The 21842-nt window shown below is 55.7% G+C and overlaps 1 protein-coding gene across 4 annotated transcripts in view; it reads left to right on the top strand.

The window, feature by feature from the left end:
• Positions 1 to 21842, top strand: part of PTPRU (protein tyrosine phosphatase receptor type U) — a 71026-nt gene that overhangs the window by 656 nt on the left and 48528 nt on the right. For all 4 annotated transcript variants that reach the window (XM_080377913.1, XM_080377912.1, XM_080377915.1 and 1 more), the window contains exon 2: positions 16925 to 17053. In XM_080377913.1, the coding sequence (XP_080234039.1) occupies positions 16925 to 17053 (129 nt within the window). The remainder of the gene's footprint in view (positions 1 to 16924; positions 17054 to 21842) is intronic.

Genomic DNA, 21842 nt, shown 5'->3' with positions numbered 1-21842 from the left:
CCGGGGGGCAGGGGGCGGCGGGACCCGGGTGAGTTACCGGGGGTCCCTGGGCAGGAACAGGTGGCGGCCGAGCCCGCTCCGCGCTGGCAGCCTCCCCGGCTCCCGTGTGACGGGGGTGTAATCGGAGTTTGACCAAAGCACCGTCTCTTTATTTTATTTTCACAGTCGATTGAATTGTTTTTTCCCCTCTCCTTTCCCCTGCGCAGCTTAGCGCTGTGTGTCCTCCCCCCCTCGTCGCCCCCCTGTCCCCTCTCCTGCTGGTCGGGAGCACGGCTGGACCCTACAAGCCGGGGGTGGGCGGTGGGTTGGGGCAGGGTGCGGGGGCACTGCTGGCTCCCGAGCCCTTTGGGGGGCAGGGGCTTGGGCGCTGCGCGGGGTGGTGGGGTGTGTTTGGGCTTCCTGGGGTGCTGCCGGGGGCTGCGAGTGCTCTGGGCTGGGGGAAACTGAGGCACAGGGGAGAGGGGACCTGGTGCCGTGCTCCGAGGGGACCCTCGTGGTGCAGCTGCCAGTGCTTGGGTGATGCTTGGTGCGTTAAGGTATGTTTTTGCCCGATTCTTCAATTTTTTTTACCTTTAAAACAAAGCAGCTCACCTGCATGCAGCCCCTATGTTGGTGCATTGATTTTTTTTTTTTTTTTTGGGTGGTGGCTTCTCTCCAAAAATTATAAATGGTGGCACCCATCAGCAGAAAGCAAAAAAAGGCAGACCCATGCGGTGGTAGGGAGGGTGGGTGGGGGGATACGGAGCAGCGGAAGCTCCCCATGGCTTGTGCAAGGTGGAGGAGATGGAGGGGGAGCGAGCTTAGATTTTTCTGGGGCAGCTGGAGGGGGGAGTTGTGTGCTGGTGTGGGGGGAGGTGCTGATCTGTGGACAGAGCAGCCCCGTGCTTCAGGCCAGAGCAAGGAGGCAGTAGGGAAACTGAGGCACGCTGCTGGTGAGGGGCTCGGCGTCCTCCCCCAGAGAAAGGGGCTTCAGCAGCCCCACCCCGGGTGTCAGTGCGGAGGTCTTGAGCTGCGCTGCTCCCCAGTCCTGGGCTGTGTGTGTCTCTGGCTGTCACGGCTGAGCCGCTGCAGCCTGCGAGGGGCTGGAGGACAGCAGTGAGGACCCAGTGTTACTTGGGGGGGGGGCTTTGTGGGGAGGCACCCCCTCCCCAGCAAACCCTTTCCCCTCTATAGGCATCCTTGCCTACAAGATGGCATTTGCAAGGGGCAGGATCGAGCCCACTCCTGGTGTAAATGAGGAGTGTGTTGATTCCTGTGTTTCCCTGGTAGGTGCAGAGCAGGCTCAGCTCCGCGGTGGAGCCGGAGGGGCTGGGTTCAGCTGGAGGTGGGGGGTGGGGTGTCTGCTTCCAGCCCCCCACCTCTGTTGCATGCTGCTTTTTATGTGAATCGCAGCATTTGCTCCTGCTAGTGTGGCTTGGCTGGCTGCGGGGACATGGCCAGGCTCATCCCTGTGGGCCTGGGGGCTGCACCGCAGGCAGTGCTGCTAAAAAAAAAAAAAAAAAAAAAAAAAAATTTAAGCCATCTGCATGTGCTCTGGGGTCAACAGGGACCCTGGAGCCAGTCAGGGGGAGCACCAGCTGCTTGTCTTGGTGGGTGTTTGGAAGATGGGTGGTTTTCTTGACACTCCCTTGCAAAGAAGGGGTGTAGGATGATCTTGTCTAGGGGTGGGGGAACAGGCAGGGCATGCCGGTGGCTGAGCGGGGAGGTGGGGGAGAAGCTGGGTGCCCGGGTCCCAGCCTCCCCGCTGGCTCGGGGTGCTCTCTGCTCCCTCCTGCAGCATGCAAACTTTTGCAATTCATTAGATTTCACAGGGACTAAGCTGTCGGTGCATGCCTGCGCTGCGGAGGCCGGGGTGGTGTTGCAAGGCACTTGCTGACCCTTTAAACGGAGTGGTCCCTGGTGCTCTTGTGGTGTCAGCTGGCCGTGACAGGGACCTGCCACTTGGCACTGGTGTGTCCCAAACTGGTGGGCTCTTTGCAATAAAACATGGAGCCTTTCCCCTTGCTAAAAAGCCTGCAGCTAAGGGCAGGCTGGCTCGCTGGGCCACGGGGCAGCGGGTTTTACAGGCTGAGCTCTTTTTCCTCCTCCTTTTGCCTTCCCCTGCTAGGAACGGGTGCAGCTCTGCGCCTCTGTGTTGCACCCATGCACCCTGACACTTCAGCAGTAAGTTGCTGCCCAGGAGTACCCCAGCCTGTGTCCCCCCGATGCTCCTGGGCTGCAGGGACATGCTGTGGGGACACACACCTGCAGCTGCCAGCACTGCGTGGCACTCCCGCCGTAATCATGCGGAAGCTGTTTGCACTTGGGTTTGACTGTGTTAGTGGCAATTAAGCAAATAAAATATTTGGGTTTGCAGCTTCCACTTCAGGAGGCTGGTGCTGCTGGGGAGCCCCAGCCTGGGGTTGGTGCCATCTCTGGTGGCACTAGACTGGTTTGGGGGTGGGTTGGTTGTGTTGGATGAGCCCCTCGCTGGGGTGCTGGAGGGCTGGGACCACCTGAGGGTCTCGTCACCCCCAGGGACAGTCCTTGCAGGCTGGCAGGAGGCGGCACGGGTGACCCTGACCTCAGGGTGACTGTGTTGTCTCAGCTGAGTGAATGGGAATGGCAGAGCAGATGCTGTCCCCAGGGCTGGGATTGGGGTTGGGGAGTGGAACAAATCCGCCTGGCGTCCCGCTGCCCCGGCCGTTAACTGCAGCATCTTCATCAGCGGAGGTCGGGGGGGGGGGGGGGGGATGCTCAGAGGAGTGAGGGGGGATGGGTGCTCTGTGTGTCCCAGTGCAGGGGCTGGCTGGGGGTTGGCGTGGGGGGCTGTCCCTGCGTGCTGCTGGCAGCCCCCTGCACCAGCCCTGGGGTGCTGGGGACTGTCAGTGTTTTGCCCAGTGTTTATTTCCCTCTGCCTGGCTGCTGATGGGCTCTCCCTTGCCAGGGCATTTTTTTTATCCCCACCCTACCTTCACCAAACATGTAAAACATGCAGGAGCATTGCATTTTCCTTGTCAGCTTGTTTCAGCCTTGGATTTTTTTTTTCTCCTGCCCGTTCTGCTGTGCCAGGGAAGAGTCTCATTCTGATGCTTGCTCCTAGGTGTGTGTTTTAACGCCCTGGGTGTGCCATGGCCTTTCCCAGAGCACCCAGACAGTGTGAACAGCCGCAGGCTCTTGCACTGGGATGCTCCGGAAAACCCTGTTGACATGCCCAAGTTTGCCCAGGGCAGAGGTTTTCTGCTCCCAAGCCCCTGGCTCTCCAGTGTCCCCTCTCCATGCCTTGGAGAGTGGTAGATCTTCGCTGTCTGCAGGGGTGAAGCAGAACTGAGGGATACTGTGAGTGATGCTGATGCTCCTGGATGAGCCCATGCCTCTGGCCCCTTCTCTGCAGCTCCAGGGTGGAGGGTGGCAACGCCTGTTCCCTCCCCCTCTCCTCAAGGCTTAGAGTTGCATTTGCTTCGTTTTTGGCCTCTTCTTGCTCCAAAACTCCTCTTCCTTGTTTTTCCTCTTGGTGTTTGGACCTGCCCTGGCCTTGGGAACAGGGATCCTGGTGAGTCACCTCCTGGCCCGAGCTGCACATTTTTCCCTTTGCTATCCAAACTAAGACAAACCAGCCCCATTCCAGCTTTCCCAGAGCAGCACCCAGCAGAATCAGCCCCTGCCCCCCCCCCCGGGCAAGGTGGGGGTGTCGGGGGGGGGCGGGGGCGGTAAGGACACCTCCTGGAAGACAAAAGCAGATGCATTTTGGTGGCTTTGACCCCTGCCTTGGCTGTGATGACCTCCCTGCTGCCTGTTGATGTTGGGCTTTTTTCTCCCCTGACTGCACCTGGGATGGAGCTTTTCCATCGCGTGTAACCCATCACCCCATCCTCACTCTGCAGAGGGGCTGAGAGCCCTGAGCACCCCAAAGTGCACCATCACAGCCCTCTTCTGGCTGCACCCCCCAGGGATTTGCTGCTTTGCTTCTGGCAGCCATGCAAGGGTTAAGCATGAGGGGCTGGTGAGGCAGAGGCAGGTAAATCCGTGTGCTACCTCCCAGCTCTAAGCATGCAGCAGGGAGAGCCTTATCGACGCAGCCCTGCCATCTGCCTGCTTAAACCTCCATAAATAAGCTTTTTAATAATATATTATTAACATGCACTATAATTGTCTTATTAGATATGTCTGGGAACCTTTAGTTGCTGTGTGATTACATGTCAAGATTCCCAAACCTCCTCTTCTCCCCGATGGCAGCTTGGGGCTTGTTTTGCAGCTTTCCCTGGATCCCACTCCCCCCATTGCAGGCTGGAGACGCACCCCACCCCCCTCCCCTTGTACCTGGGGTAAACTGAGGCTCTCTCCTCTGGACAAGCAGAATACCCAGCAATTTGTCCCCCGGAGCTAATTGCCTCCTCGTTGGCAGCCTTAAAATAAATAAGTCCTGGAGATGGAGCTTTTTCTTTCCGCTGCAGGTGGCCTGGCAGAAGCTGCTGATTTTTCCCTGTGCTGGGATGGACACGGGGGGGTGATGTGGTGGGGGGTGCCAGCCTTGTGTGCCCAGGCCTTCCCCGGCTGGAGAAGTCCTGGGGACATGGGACCTGCTCTTCCTTGCTGGGTGAAGGGCATCTCTGGGGAGGAGGAGGAGGGCTGCGGAGCTGGGGTGTGCTGGGGGGACTTCCCTGGGTATTCCCGGAGCCGTTTGCTTTCCCAGCCTTGGCAGCGGCGGTTTCTCCACCCTCTGCCCGGATCGGGAGCCAGAGTCCAGCTCTGCTCCAGCTGCTGGAAAGCCAAGGCAGAGCCCCTGCCTGCGCGAGCAGCCCTGGCCCCCTGAGCCGCTGCTGGTACCGGCTGGGGGGGCTCGCACATCTGCCGCGCTTTTGGGATTTTTTTTTTAAATTTATTTTAAATAGAGAGGGTTGTTCCTGCTTGCTGGGCGGTTGTTACTGCAGCTCATCCCCTGACTGCTTTTGTGCTCCTCCGGGTCCTGGTTTGCAGCATCTGCCTGTTCCCTGGCTGCTGGTGGGGGGACGATGACAGATGTCCCAGAGTAGCCCATGAGCTTCCTACAGGGGCTCAGGTTTTGCACCCCAGTGCCCCCCACCCGGCAAATGAATGTAGCTTGGTTCGTGGCAGTGGCATGCTCAGTCAGGATGGGGCTGTCCCCGACTTCTGTCCTGGTGTGCCTCTGCCCCCCCAAATCTGGGTGCTGGCGCTCTGCTGGCTGCAGGAGCGGGACAGCAAGGCTCCCCCCTCGCCGGGCTGTGTGGGGGTTGCTCCCGTGGGGTGGCTGCCCTTCGGGGGGCCAGAGCAGCCACTCGCTTGAGCAGAGGCAGGGCTGTAGTGGGAGGGTGATGCTCCCGGAGTTGTTTGGGGTTCAGTGGGGCTGCGGGGTCTCGGTGCATGCCCCCACACCTCGTGCCTGGCAGACTCACACCTGGAAGGTGTCTCTTGTCTTCAGCTGTAAATTCATTGTTTTCTGACACTGAAAGTGCTCAAGATGCTGAGGAAACAGGAGCTGGGTGGGGTTGGTGGGTGCTTGGCACCCCTTCTGCATCTGTCTTGCCTTCCCAGTGGTGTCCTGGCCTGGATCTGGGGGCCACAGCTTGGTGGGGTGGGGGTGGGGGGGGGCGGCTTTGCTGGGCTGTCCCATTGCTGCTGGGGGAGCAGGGACACACATCTGCCGTGCACCCTGCTGCCTGGGGACTCCTCTGCCTGCCCTGATAGTAGGGGTCTGGGGAAAGCCCCCCCATCCCAGGCCAGGATGTGTGAGGAGCAGAGCGTTGTCCCCTTACTGCAGCTGGGGCTGTAAATGTGTTACAGCTGGAGCAACTCTGAATAATTTTGTCATGTTATTTTTTGTGGGGTTTTTATTTGACTTACAATATTGGTCAGTCTCCCCAGTGGGGTGGTTCTGCTGGTGCAGACCTCCCTGGCTCCCAGTGGGTGCAGAACCCATCCTTCCCTGCTCTGCAGCTGTGCTGGGCTCTGCCCCAGTATGGCACCCACCAGGTGCTGGGGTCCCCCCTGCTGTGGGGAGCCCTACACAAGCCAGTAAACTGCTTTGACTTTCTGCAACCCTGCCTGGGTCAGACCTTTCTTGACATCGTTAAGTTAATCAGGGTTGTGGCTGGGATGCAGCGGCTGGCTGGCACGAGATGCGCTGAGCTTTCCCAGGGCAGGACAAGGGGACAAGGACACTGATGACCTGATGCATCTTAATGAGACCACAGTCCCTGCGGCCCTGCTCGGTGCCGCAGATGACTGTGTGGAGATGAGCCAAGGCAGCCCCTGGGCATTTGAGCTTGGCATGCTGCTTCATGCCAGAGACCTTCAGCCTAATTAGCCCAATTAGCCCAGCTGAGGAGCAAGTGCTGCTCTGGTCCAGTGTGCTTCACCCTGCAATTGCTCCATCAGCTGCTGGATGGGTTGCTGGGAGGCAAGCGGTGGCTGGTCTGGAAGAAGACACCCCCAATGCTGGGGGCTCATCTTTGGGGTGCTGCCTGGGAGTCGTCTTGCTGTCAGCCAGGAGCTGGTGCAAATGGCTTTTTCTCTGAAGGGCCGGAGGGGCTGGAGCATTGCAGCCACTCGCTGAGCGATGGATTGCAGGCAGACGGCATGCTTGGGCTTGAGTGGGTGTGGAGGTGCCCGTGGAGCTGCTGCAGTTCTGGGCGATGCTCCACAGGGTTCCTTGGGGTGCAGCCCTGTCCTGTGCCGTGTGTGGTGTCGTGGTTCCCACTGAAGCTTGAGCTGTGGTTGTGGAGGGTTCAACAACAGGGGTTTTAAAACTTGGGCAGCGAGTCCAGGCAGATCCCCTCAAGGGGAGAGTCTCCAAAGCCCTTCCCTGGCAGCTGGCAGCACACCTGTGGGGACAAGGACCTGTCATGGGCTGCGCAAAGCACATGCCAATCCCTTGACAGCGCATCGAGCACGACAGGCATGTCAGCAACCCTGTGAAATTACAGAACAAATGTTTTTCACATATTTCCAAGGTGCTGCCATTTGGCCGATTGAATTAGCAGAGGCGGGTGGTCCCTGGTTGCCCCCAGCCAGCACCTCATAGTCGCAGCTGGGACATCTCGTTCTGTGGCTTTGGTGCCGTAGCTTTCCAGTGTAGCTTTGGGGAAGGAGCATCTTGGGGGTGACTTTTGAAGCCCCCCCAGTGCCAGGGCAGGCTCTGACCTCTCTCCTTGGGGATGAGGATGTGGTGTGGGTTTGGCCACTGCCCAGCTGGGTCTTCCCCTATTTCTGCTTATTTTTTTTACTGTTTTTTCAGCTGTCTGCTGAGTGATAATGTCCCATTGATTTTTCTGCAGCCAGCAATCAGCCTGCTTTCCTTGGATTATAACAATATCAGACTAAAGCAGCGCATCTCTGCGTTGAGCTATTTCTGTTTTTATTAGCTGAACTTTTTATTTAGTATCTCACCGGCTCCTGTCTGGGTAGCTGCTGCTCGCCGTGTCTGGCTCTGAACATTTCTCTGTGCTAGGAGCAATCTCCTGCCTTTCTTCCCAGGGTTGTCCTGCCCGGCTGGTGGCTGCAGCTGGGCAGGGCTATGAGCTGGGACGTGGCTGGGGCAAGATGTGTGCAGGGAGGGGGTGCAGGGTGCTCACATGGGGTTGGAAGTTGCTGTGTGTACTTCCAGCACCACTGCAAGGTCTCTTTGACCACCCATGCGGCGCTCAACAAATATTTTTCAGTTATTGCTGCATAATTAATGTAATCCCGGAGTATTTAGGGCATGGGCTTAGGATGTTGCAGGTCAGCCCTGCTGTGGGGTTGGGGACCCGGCAGTGGGGCAGGGTAGGAGCAACAGTGCCCTGGTCACACTGTCTGCCCAGGGCAGCAAGTGGGGTCCCAGTGGGGCTGTGCCTGCGTGGGAACAGTAGGGCAATCTGTCGTGGGTGGCTGTGGGGTGGGGGTGAGGCAGCAGTTGCATCCTGGTCTGCAGGAGCAAGGAAAAATAAAATGCTGGGGAAGGAAATACCAGGAACGAGCCTTTGGGTGTCTGGAGTGGTGGTAGTGGGGAGGGGGTTAGAGGAGTGGGATCTTCTGTGATGAGAGCTGTGGTGGGGGGGTTCTGAGGGCAATGAAGGGAGTGCTGCAGGTGAGCCCCCCCTGCCCTGTGTGCTTGCTGCTTGGCAGCAGTTTTCTTGACCTTGGAGCTGGATGGAGGGTCCTGAGCCATCCTGTGGGGGGATGTGGTGGGGGTGGATGCCGCATCAGGGCTTGCTGAGCATCCAGCCCTGGAGGGGTCTCTGGTTTGCAGGGTGGGTGATGCCTTCCCCTGCCTGGATGGGGAGGGACACCCCGCGGCAGGGGGGTTGGGATGCTGCCATGGGGCTGGGGAGTGGGTCCCTGCCTGGGAGCAGGAGGGCGGGCAGGAGTCGGGATGTGCGGTGGGTGGGTGCCAGCTGCCAGCACTGCCTATGAATCCACCCTGCACCCCGGCTGTCAGCAGCAAGTTCATCTCGTGCGACCAGACTCGGGGTTCTGCTGTTGGGGAGGTGGGTCCAAACCCAGCGGTTCTGTGCGCTGAGTCTGCCAGGTCTCAGCAGTGCGGCAGCACTGTGGCATCCCTGCCTGTGCCCATCCCATGGGAAACGGGCAGGGGGTGGGCTCCTGCCTGTGTCTCAGCTGAGTTTTTATAGGCCCTATGAAAATAAAGGGGTGGGAACGGACTTTTGGTAGCCTTCCAGAAAAGGGAAATTTGTGTGGTTTTGCTTTTTTCCTTTTTTTTTTCCCACCATTTGTGAAGCAAACCTGGCTTTGCAGCCGGTGCTGCCAGCAACCGAGGGCAGGTATTAAAAGCGATAAATAAGCTGTTGAGGCAAAGCATCTGCGAGCTTCTGTGACTCTGGATTTGCAGTGTGCTGTCCCCAAGTGCCAGCTGCTTTTATACCCGATGTCTGCATGGGTGCCTGCACCTGGGGGACCTGACGGAAGTTTCATCTAGTTAAAAGGTTGTAACCTCTGGGAGAACTGGGTGGCACTGGGATGCTGGTGGAGACCCTGAGATGAGTTTGCTGGAGCTGCCGGGTTTTACCCTAGCCTCAGGGATGGATGGATGCCCAAGCCAGCACTGGTCAGGGATGGCTGAGCCCAGCTGGGGGACTGGTAAAAACATGCCTGCTGATAATGTTTTTTTTTTACTTTTTTACCTCTTCTGTGCTTGATTAGCTCTATTCCCACCTTTACCTGGCCAAAGGGTGCCCAGCTTGGATCAGAGCTGTGACATGGGTCGTCTGGGCACAGGGCTCCTTGTTATTCCCCCATGCAAGTTTCTGCTGGTGCCTTTAACCTCCTGGCTGATTCTGTTCCTCCCATTTAACAGCACAGGGTTTAGCTTCCCCCGTGCTGGTGTGCATGTGTGTGAGTGACGGATTTGCCCGCGTCAGCCGCATTGCCACCTTTAAACCTTAGTGTCAGTCTTCCCACGTTGCTTTTCCTGGCTTTTTCTGGTTTGATGGGAGGAAGAGGAGGATGTCAGCCTGGATTTTGCATTGTACTGGGATGTGCTCCTGCTCTGCCCTGACCTTCCTCCCTGCTCCTCTTCCTCCTGCTCTTATTTTCCTCGAGGGCTGGGGAGCGGATGCTGGGCACGGTGGGGACTATGCATCCCTGTTGCCGGCTGGTTTTGCAAATGCAAGCTGCTCTGTTCTCTGCCTTGAAAGACCATCAATAACCTGGCTGAGCTGCCTCCCCAAGGCCCCGCTGGTGCTGCCATGTGTTCCATCACAGCAGGATTAGCCCACCTGCATCCTTCATGCCCACATCCATCACTGCAGAGAGATGGTACCCACAGGGAAAGAGATTCCAGGGTGGGGAGGCTGAGGGTTCCCTCCATCTTTGTCCCCTGCAGAACCGGGTTGGTGTGGAAAACTTGGTCTTCCTCATGGTTTCTGGAGCTGGTGTTGGAGCCCCCCAGGGCTATGGTGCTGCTGCTGCATCCTGGGGCATCTGCTGTCCCTGCCTGCACTTGTGCCAAGGGAGCACCTCCATGTCCTCAGGGGTTCCCTGAAAGCAGCATTTTACCCTCGAAGCTCACAGTCCTTGTGTCTCTGGGTCTATGGGCATGTGGGGTGGGATAGCCTTCAGCAGGGCCATGGGGACCTGGTGGTAATAAAGGAGCTGGGGGAGAAATAAACTCCCCCCACACCTGGCCCTTTTCTCCTCTTTTTCAATTAATTTTAATCTTTTTTGTCCCCTTTTTTTTCCCTTCCAAGGTTCCAGGTGGGTCCATAGCCCAGGAGCTGTAACTGCACAGTAAAGCAATCGATAATGGCAGTACAGAGGTTTCCAAAGGCTTGCCTTGTTTTTCTTCCTATGGCATTTAAGAGGCAGCCCTGACTATGTTAATTAAGTGAGGGTTCATCATTAAAGGACTTGTGTTGCAGGTGAGTGGCCTTCTGGCTGGGGAGCTTGAGGATGTTTCTGTGCTGCAGGACCTCTCCTGACCTGGGTATAAATAGTGTTAGAGGAGTGATGCTGGTCCTTCCCAGGGAGCAGGGCTGGCTGGATCTGGGAGCAGCACTGGGATGGGGTGTTACATGCCTGTGTCTGCTCCAGCTGTGGGGGGGGGAAACCTCCTGGCTTGTGCCCCACAGCATCACTGTGAAACAGCTGGGGCATCACAGTGCCTGGCTGCACCTGTGTCATGGTGATGCAGCACCTGGGTCCCAGCAGTGCTGATCCCCACCCCCCCCCCCCCGCCCCCCGGGAGCTGCTTCAGGGGGTGGGAGGGAAGGAGAACTGCATTTTTCGGCTGGATGTGCCCCAAGGAAAGATTAATTATTCCCCCTTTGCTTTTGAGTGCATCCTCATAAGGTGAGGCATGGCGTACCTGGTCCTTGCCCAAGCAGAAGCTGGCCCCGTGGCATTGCCAACCCTTGCCAACCCTTCAGAGTCGTGTTTTCCCCACTGTATTTGCTCCCCCCAGCCTTGGGAATGCTCGCATTGAATCCACATCTCCTGATTCCCTGCTGTGCCTGGGGTCCCTTGGAGGCTCCTGGGGCCAGTGCTGGAGCTGGGCGCTCGCTGCGGGAGGTTTAATGCCTCCATGAGAACCTGCAGGTAAAAACCATAAAGAGTCTTTAACAGGCAAAAAAAAAAGGGAAAAAAAAAAAGATTTATGTCTTCTGTAGTTGCTGGTAGATGGATATTGTTCTCCTAGTCCTGCACTTTCTAAACACTGAGGTTATCAGGCATAAGTGACTTATTATGCAAATCCTCTGTCTTAATATCTGGCTGCTCTCTCCCTGGAATTGCATTGGCTAAACCCCATGTGTTGTTGGAGCTGCTAATGTTTACACATTAGCTTCTTTGGCTAATATACAAGGCTTCAAGTTGCAAATTGATGTTTCTTACAGCTGAGCAAATTATTTTTCTATTAAATGCAATATTTAAAATGATTTGGAGAAGCAAAACAAACTACTGGTAAGAATTTTAATGGAGCTGCTTTCCATATTCTTCTAATCAGCTTTTATCGGGGCCAGAAAATTGGTAATATTTTTGAATGTTTCTATTTCACAGAAGTGGGGAACAGAGAGGAGCAGGGAGGGTGTTTGTCAGAATCTCTGGGGTGCATAATGCACAAAACCACTTTCAGGTGCCTGTTGTGCTGGTGCCCCAGTCCCTTGGAGTGTGCGAAGTACAGTGAAGGAGGGATTTAGCTCCCCTTTGCCTGGACTAGAAGAGGTTTTCCCACTGCTGAGACTGAAACCCTGCGGTGTTTGGGCTCAGCTGGGCTTGGCCGTGGGGCTGATGGGGTGCCCAATGTGGTGGGGGTCTCCACTGGTGCGAAGATGCTGGGATGCTGCAGCGTGGCAACCGCTCTGAGTCTTGGTTTTCTTGCTGAGCTGGATTCCTTGGTGCCGCATCCCCCCGAGTGAGTCCTGAGTCCCGGATCCCTGTAGCATCATCGCCTGGGGAGTCTGAGCCCCTTGCCGACAGACCTGGGGGCTTCCCATCCCATAACTGTTAATAACCTCAGCCGGGAGCCTGTGGTATGGTACATACGAGACCTTGCTGGATAAGAAGGGTATCTAATTTTAGATGAACTGCAGTATGTGTTCCCTATCCCCCGTGTCTGCTGGTGCCCAGAGGAAAACCGCTCCCAACGTTTCCTTCCCAGGACATGTTCCTGTAGGAGCGTGCCAAGGAAATTGCCTTTAAATAGCAACAGGGATCTGGGAGGTGGGAGGCTGGCTCGGCTGTGGGGGGGGGTGTCGGGGAAGGGATGGCATCTTGCCGGCACCCGCTGGAGCAGGATTCTGCATCCTATCGCTTTCCACATCCCTGGGGGATGATGCTGGACTGCTGGTGTTACGGGACTTTGCCAAATCAGCTGCATGCCTCAGTTTCCCCATTGGCAGTGGCGGCATTGACCATTTATCCTGTAAAAAGAACTTGATCCTTTGGTGCAGAAAAAGAGCATCTTTCTCCTATGTGTTTAAGAGGTCTTGGGTATGATAGTCCAGGGCTGTGTGACTTTGCATAGCCTCCGGCTCCATCCATGTTCCCAGGAAGCAGTGGGAGCTCTGGATTTGGGAGACAAAGGAGCTCTGCTCACCCCCTGCCACATCTCAGTGTGTTCGGATGATGGTGAAGATGGGTCGTAGCCCTGTTCTGCTGTGCAGGGTGTTTGCATGCAACCACTTGGCTGCTGGGGCAATGCACGGTGTGTCCTGCAGGTACCTGAATCCTTTTGATTTCTTGCTGGCAATTACCTGGGATGTTGGGCAGGAGCTGCTGGAAAAGGCCATGGATAAAAATTTAATCCTGACTCTGAAAGGTCACCTGTGTTAGCTTTGCCAGCTGGTGCCTGTGCCCTGCAGCATGGGGTGCTGTGGGCTTGTGCCCCCAAGATGCTGCACCCCAGAGATGACTGTCGGACTAATGCAGTCCTGGCTGAGCCAGGACAGGAGCAAAAGGGGCTTTTTCCCATCGATAGGCTTTGCTTCTTCCTGGACTGGGAGTCTGGAGCACCCACCCTGAGTTTTGTTACTCTGGGGAGCCTGCGCTTGCTGAAGTTTGGGTATAAACTCTTTTTATAAAGCTTTTCCACTGCTTGGTATGTTATTTGTGTAGCATCCCCATCAGATGATGCCTCAAAGGGTCTAGGTGGTGTGGCTGTACCCTCGTTGGGATACAGGAGCTTGCGGTCCCATCATGGATGGTGCCGGGCCACCCTATTGCACAGGAGCCTTTTCAAGGCTGCTTGATAAAAGAAAAAAAGAAGCCTGTGGAGCATGTCCCATGGTGCAGGAGGTTAAACAGAAAAGGTTTAAGTGTGTAACTAACTTTGAAGCGAGAGGAGCGTGGACTTGGTGGATGAAAGAGCGCCAGGCGGGCTGGTGAGTGGGTGATCATATTCCTCAGTGGTCACGGAGATTTAATTGGATGCTGTCCATTGTACTCTGTTGTTTGGACTTTCTTTTACTCCCTCTGCAAATCCTTCATTCCTTTTCTCCCCTTCCCCAGCTTCCTCCTTTCCATCCCTGGGGAGGGGAATGCTGGGTGGCAGCATACACAGGGGATGCTGAGCAGCACCAGTACTTGTGTTGCTGGTGAATCCGTTAAGCCACCATTTCTTTTTCTTTTTTTTTTTTAAAATAAAATTGGTCCATCTGATGTTTAACTCCCATATTACTGCTCATGCCTCAGTTCCACTCTGCCCAGGCATGCCCTGGTGCTGCAGCGGTACCGGGGAGGGATGCTGAGCAGCACTGGTACCAGTCTCCCTAGCAAACCCCTCATGCCACCTCTTTTTTTTTTTTTTTTTCTTAAAAATTTTGGTCCATCTGGTGTTTAACCCCTGTGATAGCACTTGCCCCTCTGCTCCCTTCTGCTTGGGTATGCTTTGGCACCACGGAGCTGGCAGTGGTACCCGGGGAGGATGCTGAGCATCACTGGTAGCCATGTCTCTGGCAAATCCTTTGAACCACATCTTTTTTTCTTTCCTTTTCTTAAAATGTCAATCCATCTGGTGTTTAACCCGTGTTAGCACTCATCTTTCTCCCCTGTGTCTGGGTGCGTGACGGTGCCATGGGGGTTTTGTGTGGGGTGTTTAATAGGCGATGTCTTGTCCTTGGCACGGGATGCAGGTCGTGAGTTGGGGCAGGGTTTGGGGGGTGTGTGTGGGGTGTGTGTTAGGTGACTTCAGGGTGTTCAGGCATCATCTTGGATGCATCACACCCCCGGGGAGCAGACAGTCATGCCCCCAACAGTATTTTTAGCCTCTTGCATTCATATTGCACCTCCCGCGCTCACTGCCTTCATCTCACCACCCGGAGCTGCTGTTACCCTGGCCCTGAGCCAGTGCAGGGGCTGGGAACTGGGGTCTCCTTGTTTCTGCCTGGTGACTTTTAGGGTGCATCCAGCCCTGGCTGGCTTCCCCAGACCCTGTCCCACTGCTGTTAGCCCTTACGATGGATACAACCATCCCTCTTGTTGCAGATGGGTATTTCAGGTTGCAGTCTCTCTGCCCTCCTTGCAAACATTTTGATGAAACCTTAATTATTTTTTTTTGAAACCCCCTCTGACTTTCCTTGGCTGACGGGGCACCCACAGCCACTGCTTCTGGAGCTGGGATGTTGACGTTTAATTGCTCAGGTGTTAATTTTTATGCCCCATTTAGTCTTGTGATGGGGAGGGAGAAGGGACTGGAGGTCAAGCTTCTCCCTAGCCCCGCCCTTGGGTGGGGAGAAATGGTGCCAAAACATCCCATAGCTCATGGAAACTGAGGCTCTGCAAAACCCTTTTTATTTTTTCCCGGTGTATGCAAATCATAGACAAATTTGTCAGTGAGGTGGAGTGGCCAGTCGAGCCTCCTTCATTCTGCGCCGCGGATGGGAGGGAAGGCTCGTGCAGGGAAAAGCTATAACAATAAACCTGTCTGAGGAGGGAGATGGATCGGCTTGGCCAGCTGTGCTTCTGCCAGCAAAATATCTGCTCTGTGTAATTGCATTTTAAGCTTCTGGAGCCTGGGCATCGTCTTGCAGGTGGCCAAGGATCCAGCCTTGTGGTGATGGAGTAGTGGGGAAACGGAGGCACAGGGTGGGTTGGTGCCAATGGCTGCGCTGGGGGTGGCAGTGGGATGCGGGTGGTGGGGGTCTGGCCTAGGAGGAGGGGGTTATGTCTCCCCCAGTGTGTCTGGGAATAGTTTATTGGGGGTGGAGGGATCGCTTTTCCCTGGGAAATGGGGCTCTGCCAGCCTGAAACGCCAATTGCCTCCACTTTCGTTTCTCAGACAAAAAAAAAAGCCCCAAGAACAAATTTCTTCCTCCCAGAATATATCCCATTTCAGCAGATCTTGGAAAGAAACACTTGAGTGCTTTTTTTTTTTTCTTAAAATCACTTGGCACTTAGTTTCTGACACTGTTTTATTTTGGCTTTTTTTATTTTCTTTCCTTCCTGGAAATTTTTGACAGATTTGTACTTTTTCTCCCATTAGAAAGCGCAGTCAAATTTCAGACTCTTAAAAATCTGCTGTGTCCCGTGGGGAGAGCTGGAGGCGCTGAGCACCATGTCTGCGGCGCGGGGGCACATCCGCACGTGGGCTGGGCAGACGCTCCATTTCGGGAAGGATTTTAAGCAAGCTGTGAGGTCTCGGTGCCTCCAGGCATATGAATATGAGAGAATTAGCTTTAAGTTATTTAAAAAGAAGTTTCTTGTGGTTCTGAGAGGGGAGGGGGGGAAAAAACCCACCAGCTTGGTGATGGAGCTGGAATGTGCCCTCGTGCTTTAAAAAATGAGTGTAAACCGGGGGAAAGCCTCAAATACGCTCTTACGTGTGAAAGAGTTGGCAATCGTCATTTTCTGGGCATTTTAGAGGATTTTTTCCAGTGTTTGGATTCGTGTTTGCATAAGCGATGTGCCCAAGCATCCCCCGGCACTGGGAAGCACAACCCGTGCGGCAGCAGCGAGGCCATTAACAGGCAAATCCCCGGGTGGTGGGGGAATTACTGCTGTAATTTGGGGATAAAATAGGAAAAAACCCAGAAGAAATAATCCCCTGGCCCGGCTCTGCTTTCATGCTGGCCCATTAGGGGATATTTGCCTTTGTTCGTTCTGCTAGCTCAGGGCTTTCTTAACGTGCCTGCCCTTGTCAGTCCAGGGGCTCGTATTAATTAGCGCCGGTGCTCTGGTCCTGGTGTAATCTGTGGGTTTAAGGGAACAATAGGTCAGTGTTAATGAAGGGCTGGGAGCGGCCCCGTGGGCAAAGCCAGCCCCAGAGCTCCGGGGTTTGGGGGGCTGGGGGGCTGGCTGGCATCTCCGTGTCACCTGGGTACACGTGGGGACAAGTGGCTTGGCGTTTATTCCGAATCTCCGCGCTGAGCTGAGCACCTTGCAGACCGGGGAGGATACAAAGGATAAAAACCAACCCCAAAGCCCCGACAGATAAATGAGAGGGCTCAGAAGTGCCAGCCCGCAGCTGGGGGGGGGGACGGGGGACGACGACAACACGGACTCGGTGATGCTGTTCCAGGGGTGTGGGTGCTGTGGGATGTTGAAGGCCCTCCTGGGACCTGCTGCTGTCGTGTCGGGCAACGGGCAGACCCCCAGGAGCTCAAGGTCAAACCCCGGTGCAGGCAAACGAAGGGCTGAGGTCAAAGCAGGACCTTTGCAGGAGCCCCCGGGGTTTTGCGAATCCTTATGTGGAGTGCCTGTTTTTTGGGAGAGTCACGTTATTTGGTGACTGACCGCTGGGAAGCAAAGCTGGGAGCTGCATCCTGCTCCCGTGGCTGAGACCTGTCAGCTCATTTCACTGGTGGAGGAGCTGGATGGGAGAGGTGGGGGATTAGCAGCAGGTGGGGTCATACCTTGCTCATGGGTGCACATGGGGGGCTGCCTGGGGTCCCCCTGTGTTGTGGGGTGCAGCACACCATCCTGGCATGGCTCTCAGGGAGGGACCAGCTGCTCTAAGGGGGTCTCAGCGGGGGCTGATGGGTCTCTCTCTCTGCAGCCGGCTGCACCTTTGAGGAGGACGGCGACCCGAGCCAGTGCGAGTACAGCCAGGGTGAGGATGATGACTTTGGGTGGGAGCTCGTCCGCAGCTATATGATGCCGCACCTGACAGCTGACCTGCCTCACGGTGAGTCCTGGTCCCCAGCAGGGCCATGCTCGTCACCCTGCATCCCCCTAGTGCCCCCAACCCACCCCTCAGTCCTGGACCCTGGAGCTGGACTAGGTGGCTTCTCCTGGTTTTAATTCCTGCAATGCTTTAGGCTTGATTTGTCCTCAGACGCAGGGGCAGGGTGCTGCTGTGTGTGATGAGCTGTCAGTCCTCAGCGCGATGAGGCAGATGCTGCATGGCCCTGGGGAGGGCATTGCTTGGGCACGGGGGATGTCGGACCCTGCTGCCGCTGAGGGGAGAAGGGTTTTTAACGGCACAGCAGTGACAGGGACATTGAATGGCTCTGGGTACTTCTGAGCCCAGTGTTGCTGCCTTGGCGGGGTGTAACCCCCTGGCACCCCCAGCCCACCCTGAGGTGAGGGAGCCTGCATACGGTCCAGGCATGTGTTTTTGGGGCGGAAAGTCAAGATTTCCGGCTTTGCTCCCTCTGTACATGACCTCTGCCATCGCTGCGTTTGCTGCCCTCAGCCCAGGCACCCCCAGCCCTGGTCCGGGGGCTGGCCAGGGGCTGTGTGTGGGATGTCCGCAGCACCCTGGCATCCCCCTGCCCGCAGCAGCGGGATGGAAAGCTGCCCAAGCTGCTGCTACGCTTCCCGTGGGTATCGGCAGCATCTCCGGTGATGCCAAATTCCCCATCTGGCGTTGAGCGCGGCATCTGTGGCTGCTGCCAGCTGGGATGCACCCAGATCCCGTTGTAAAGGGGCACCTTCAGAGCCGCTCTCCCTGCCTGGGGTCGGCAGCCACTGCCTGCTCTCTCCCCGCTGGCGTGTCGGCTCCTGCTGCTTTTGCAGGTTCATGAGAAATTCTCATCCCTAGGAAATGTGGAAAAGGGGGGAAAAATGTGTTTCTGGCTCATGGGAGTGTGGGGAAGGGCTTGTGGCTGTGAGTTGGAGGCATCTCCGAAGTCTGAGGAACTGTAAAAAAATGCAAATGGGCTTCTTTATCTCATTGCTTTAAAACCAGCTTTTGTTATTTTCTGGGTCCAGCTTCTCTCTGGTGGCCAGGCTGGGGGAGCATGGCCAGCCGGGCAGCTGTGGGGGGCTGCCCCTCTCCCAGCAGGCTGGCATGGGCACTGTGCCTGGGTGGCATTTGGGGGCTTTGCTTGCTCCCAGCTCCGGACTGTGTCCTGCTGTGACCCCCTCGAGTTGTCCCTGTGCCCATCTGCTCGGCAAGATGCGGGGGGCTCGAGATGCTCCATGTTTCGGGGACTGCTGGCTCCTGTCTGGTGCTGGTGCTCAGGCTCCTGCCCAGCCTGGAGGTCAGGTCCTATGCTGAAGAAGAGCAGGAGAAGAGAGCTGATTTTAGAGCTCAATAGTAAAAATGACTTTTTTTATTAAAACATTAACTGCCTTATAGAAAACTCTTTACTGCTCCATCAGTCTGCCTCCAGCTGTTTATCTTGTGCCTTGTTCGTGCCAAGGCTTAGTTTGGCTTTTCCCCTCTGCTAACCCTCCTCTTCCTTTACTTTCTCCTCTTCCCATCACCTTTTCCTTCCTTTCCCGTCCCTGCTGGCACATCCTGGGTGCTGGGTGAGGGCAAACAACCCTTAGCCTGCCTGTAGGACTGCTGACAGATCCCAGTTCCTCCCTTGATGATATTCCAAATAATTGCTTTAAACTGAATTATCCTAATTTGTGTGTGTCCTGAGGGGGGTTTCCCAGGGCAGTGAGGAGGGAAGCAGAGCTGGGGATTGAGGTGGCTCATGATGGGGAGTCTTAAACCTGTAATTAGTTGGGTTTTCTGCTTGGTTTTCAGCTGTGATTAAAATATCTGCAGTGAACAGCCAGAGTTTAAAGCCTGGGGGCTTGCAGGGGCTGAAGGGGTTGGGTGGAATGGGGCTGCTCGCACTGCTTGAGGAAATAACGGTTGGTTAGTGAGAGATGGGGGCTTAAATGAATGCAAAGAGTTTAAAACTCCAAAGTTGAATGGGGAGGGGGATGCAAGTGTCCCAGGCTGGGCACTGTGAGGCTGAGGTGTGGGCACGGAGCATCACTGGGTCCGGTCCCTAGGAAGGGCACCAGTCCCCAGTGCTGATTGAAGGGGCGTTCGTCCCCACGGCTGGGGGCTCCCCCAGTACCAGGTAGGTACCGTTTGCTTGTGGTCTTGGGGCACCCAGCGGGTGCAGGGACCCCAGCTCTGTGTCGTTGTGCCTTGGCGTGCAGGGGGAGCTGCGCACGCGGCTCCTGCAGCCTCACTGCCCCTCTTGGTCCCCCCCAGCAGCTTGGTGGATGAAGAGTATTTCGCAGCACCGGGGCCTCTCCAGGGAGCACTTTCCAAAGAAGTCTCGTGGTCTTAGATTAAAATGAGTTTTTATTGGAGATCAGCCAGTTTCAAGGAGCATAGGATTTATTGGAGCGGATGCTGGCTGCGGGCCACCTGCCTCTACCTTTCCATCCCTCTTTCTTTTTGCTTTCTTTGGTTTGGGTCTTTCTTTCCCCCCCTCTCTCTTCCCTTCTTGACTAGTCTCCCTTTCACCAAAAGACAATGGATGGGTCTTTCCCGTGTTGCAATTGTGATTTATTTATTTTTTCCCCCTCCAACTATTTTTTGTTCTCTTTTAAAGGAGCAGTTGCAGGGAGGCAGGGATGAGGCTGCACCATCCCTGTGCCCGCACCAAAATAATTCTCCCTAGATGTTTTGGGTGCACTTTCCTCCTGCTTTCCCCCAAGCATCACTTCTATGTGCCAGGCTGGTCTGTACCTGCCTTCAGGGGCTCTGCAATATCTAGAAGCCCTGCTGTTTGGAGCTGGGGCGAGGAGGGACAGCGTGCTGTGCTCTGCAGCACCTGGCATTGCTGGCACCCGCAGGGCTCGCAGGATGCGGCTAGATCCTGCCCTTTGAGGATGGGCTGGATGCCCTTTGAGGAGCAGAGGGCCAGGTGTTGGGGGGGGGCGCCAGGTGGGGATGGGGCACGGGAGTGAAATCGGATTTTTTTTTGAGCTCTTGGCGTTGCAGGTTGGGGTTACTTCATGAACCTCAAAAGAAAACGGGGTGTCTAGGTTAAGCCCTGTATGGTTTTGGCTGGAGCACGGGGCAGAGCTGAGGCTGGGTCCCTCTCCTCACCCCTGCAGAGATGCAGGGTGCCCCTTAGAGGTCAAGGGTGCCCTGTGGAACATCTCCCTGGATGAGGTGCAGGCATCTCTTTTTGCTGCTGGTTGGAAGTTCAAAGGAGATGAGCTGGGTTGTGAGAAACTGTGGGAAAAGCTGCCCATGGAGGCTGCGTGCCCTCCTGGCCCACCCCCCCTCCCCCAGCATCCCCATCCTGGGGGCTGGAGCGCCCGGGCTCCTCCGCTCCTCTCAGCTTGTGCTAGAAAATACTAAGCCAGCATATCCGTGGGTGGGGTTTTTTTTCCCTTGAATGTGTGTTTTCTTTTTCCAAACTCAGTGACATTAGAAAATCCTCTGTGAATCAGTTTCTGTTCCCTGCTTGGCTCTTCCCTCTCTCTGTGCACGGAGCATCGTGCTCCTGGCGCAGCCCCATCACCATGCCCTGGGGAGTGACCGGGCCGATGTCCCCCCCACCCCGATGAGCTCTGATGTCCCTCCATCTCCTCCGAGGAGTTGCTCCTTCAGCTGATAGCTTTGGCACTGCTTCCCAACCAGCTTCTGCTGCGTATCCATAAAACCCATGAAAAATTATGCTTAAATTTTTGGCTCCTGGGGGAATGATTACAGTTTGTCCAAGGACCCTGTGGTGGTGGCAGATCAGGTGGTGCTTGGGCTCCCTGGGGGGATGCTCGGCGCAGAGGTGGGGAGCGGGTACCCGGTTCCCGTGCTGGCTCTGACATGTTGAGAAGAAACGGGCATACGGTCGGAGGAGGCGCGGTCGGGCTTAGTCTTCCAAAGCGCTTTCCTGGAGGCAGATGCTGCGGTGCTCAGACTTGGTCCCCTGGCACCTCCTGGCTGGCGGTGCCACCTTCTCCTGTCATCCTGCCTGCCTTTGGCTGCCTTTTAATAGCTCTTTGATTTTTTTTTTTCTTTTTTTTAAATTTTATTTTTATCTCTCCGTGGTTTTGGAGGAGCTAAAACTTGATGAGACAGGGGATCGAGGAGGATGTTGGGTTCTTCCCTCCTCCTTGCTGGGCTGGTTTGGGTTTTTCCCAGAGGGATGCAGGCGGGACCCTGGGGAAGGGCAGCCTGATGGGGAGAGCTGCTCCTTCCCTGTGGGCGAGCAGAGCTTCAGCCTGAAACCGGGGTGGGGGTGGGGGGTGGGGGCAGGGGGGGATGGGGTGGAAATCCTTGGGAGCTCATTTATCTCTGATTCATGGCCAAAGTTATCGGAGGTGCCAAGTTATCCTTGAAGACCCTATTTGAAACCCAATGAAGAGCTGGTGATCCCACAAGTGGAAAAAATTTGGCTGGAGACCTCGCATGAGGACTTGCTGGGAGGGGTGCAAGGCTTTCTGTGCACAGCCCCTCTGGGCTGATTTTGCACCTCGACACTCATTGTTGACTTTTGCGTAGCAAATTGATGTTATTTTCCTTAAGGAACATCTCTGAAAACTTGTTTCTCTTTTCCTATTTGATTGAAATATTATTTAGCACTTTTTGAGTCTTTCTCTCCACAGAGCGCTTTGGTTCTTGTCTAAAAGTCCACCTGAAAGCTAAATTATATTATGTTGTGGGGGACGTGACAGAGAGGGGCTGACTTACTGTGTGCCGTGACAAAGCGGGGGTGACAGCTCGCCTGGACCAGCATCTTGATTCAAACTGACCTTAAATTGAGGATCAGAGGAAGGATTTAACA

This window comes from Falco punctatus, assembly GCF_963210335.1.
Source record: "Falco punctatus genome assembly, chromosome: 3".
Classification (NCBI taxonomy): domain Eukaryota; kingdom Metazoa; phylum Chordata; class Aves; order Falconiformes; family Falconidae; genus Falco; species Falco punctatus.
This window is presented reverse-complemented; position numbering and strand designations above follow the sequence as displayed.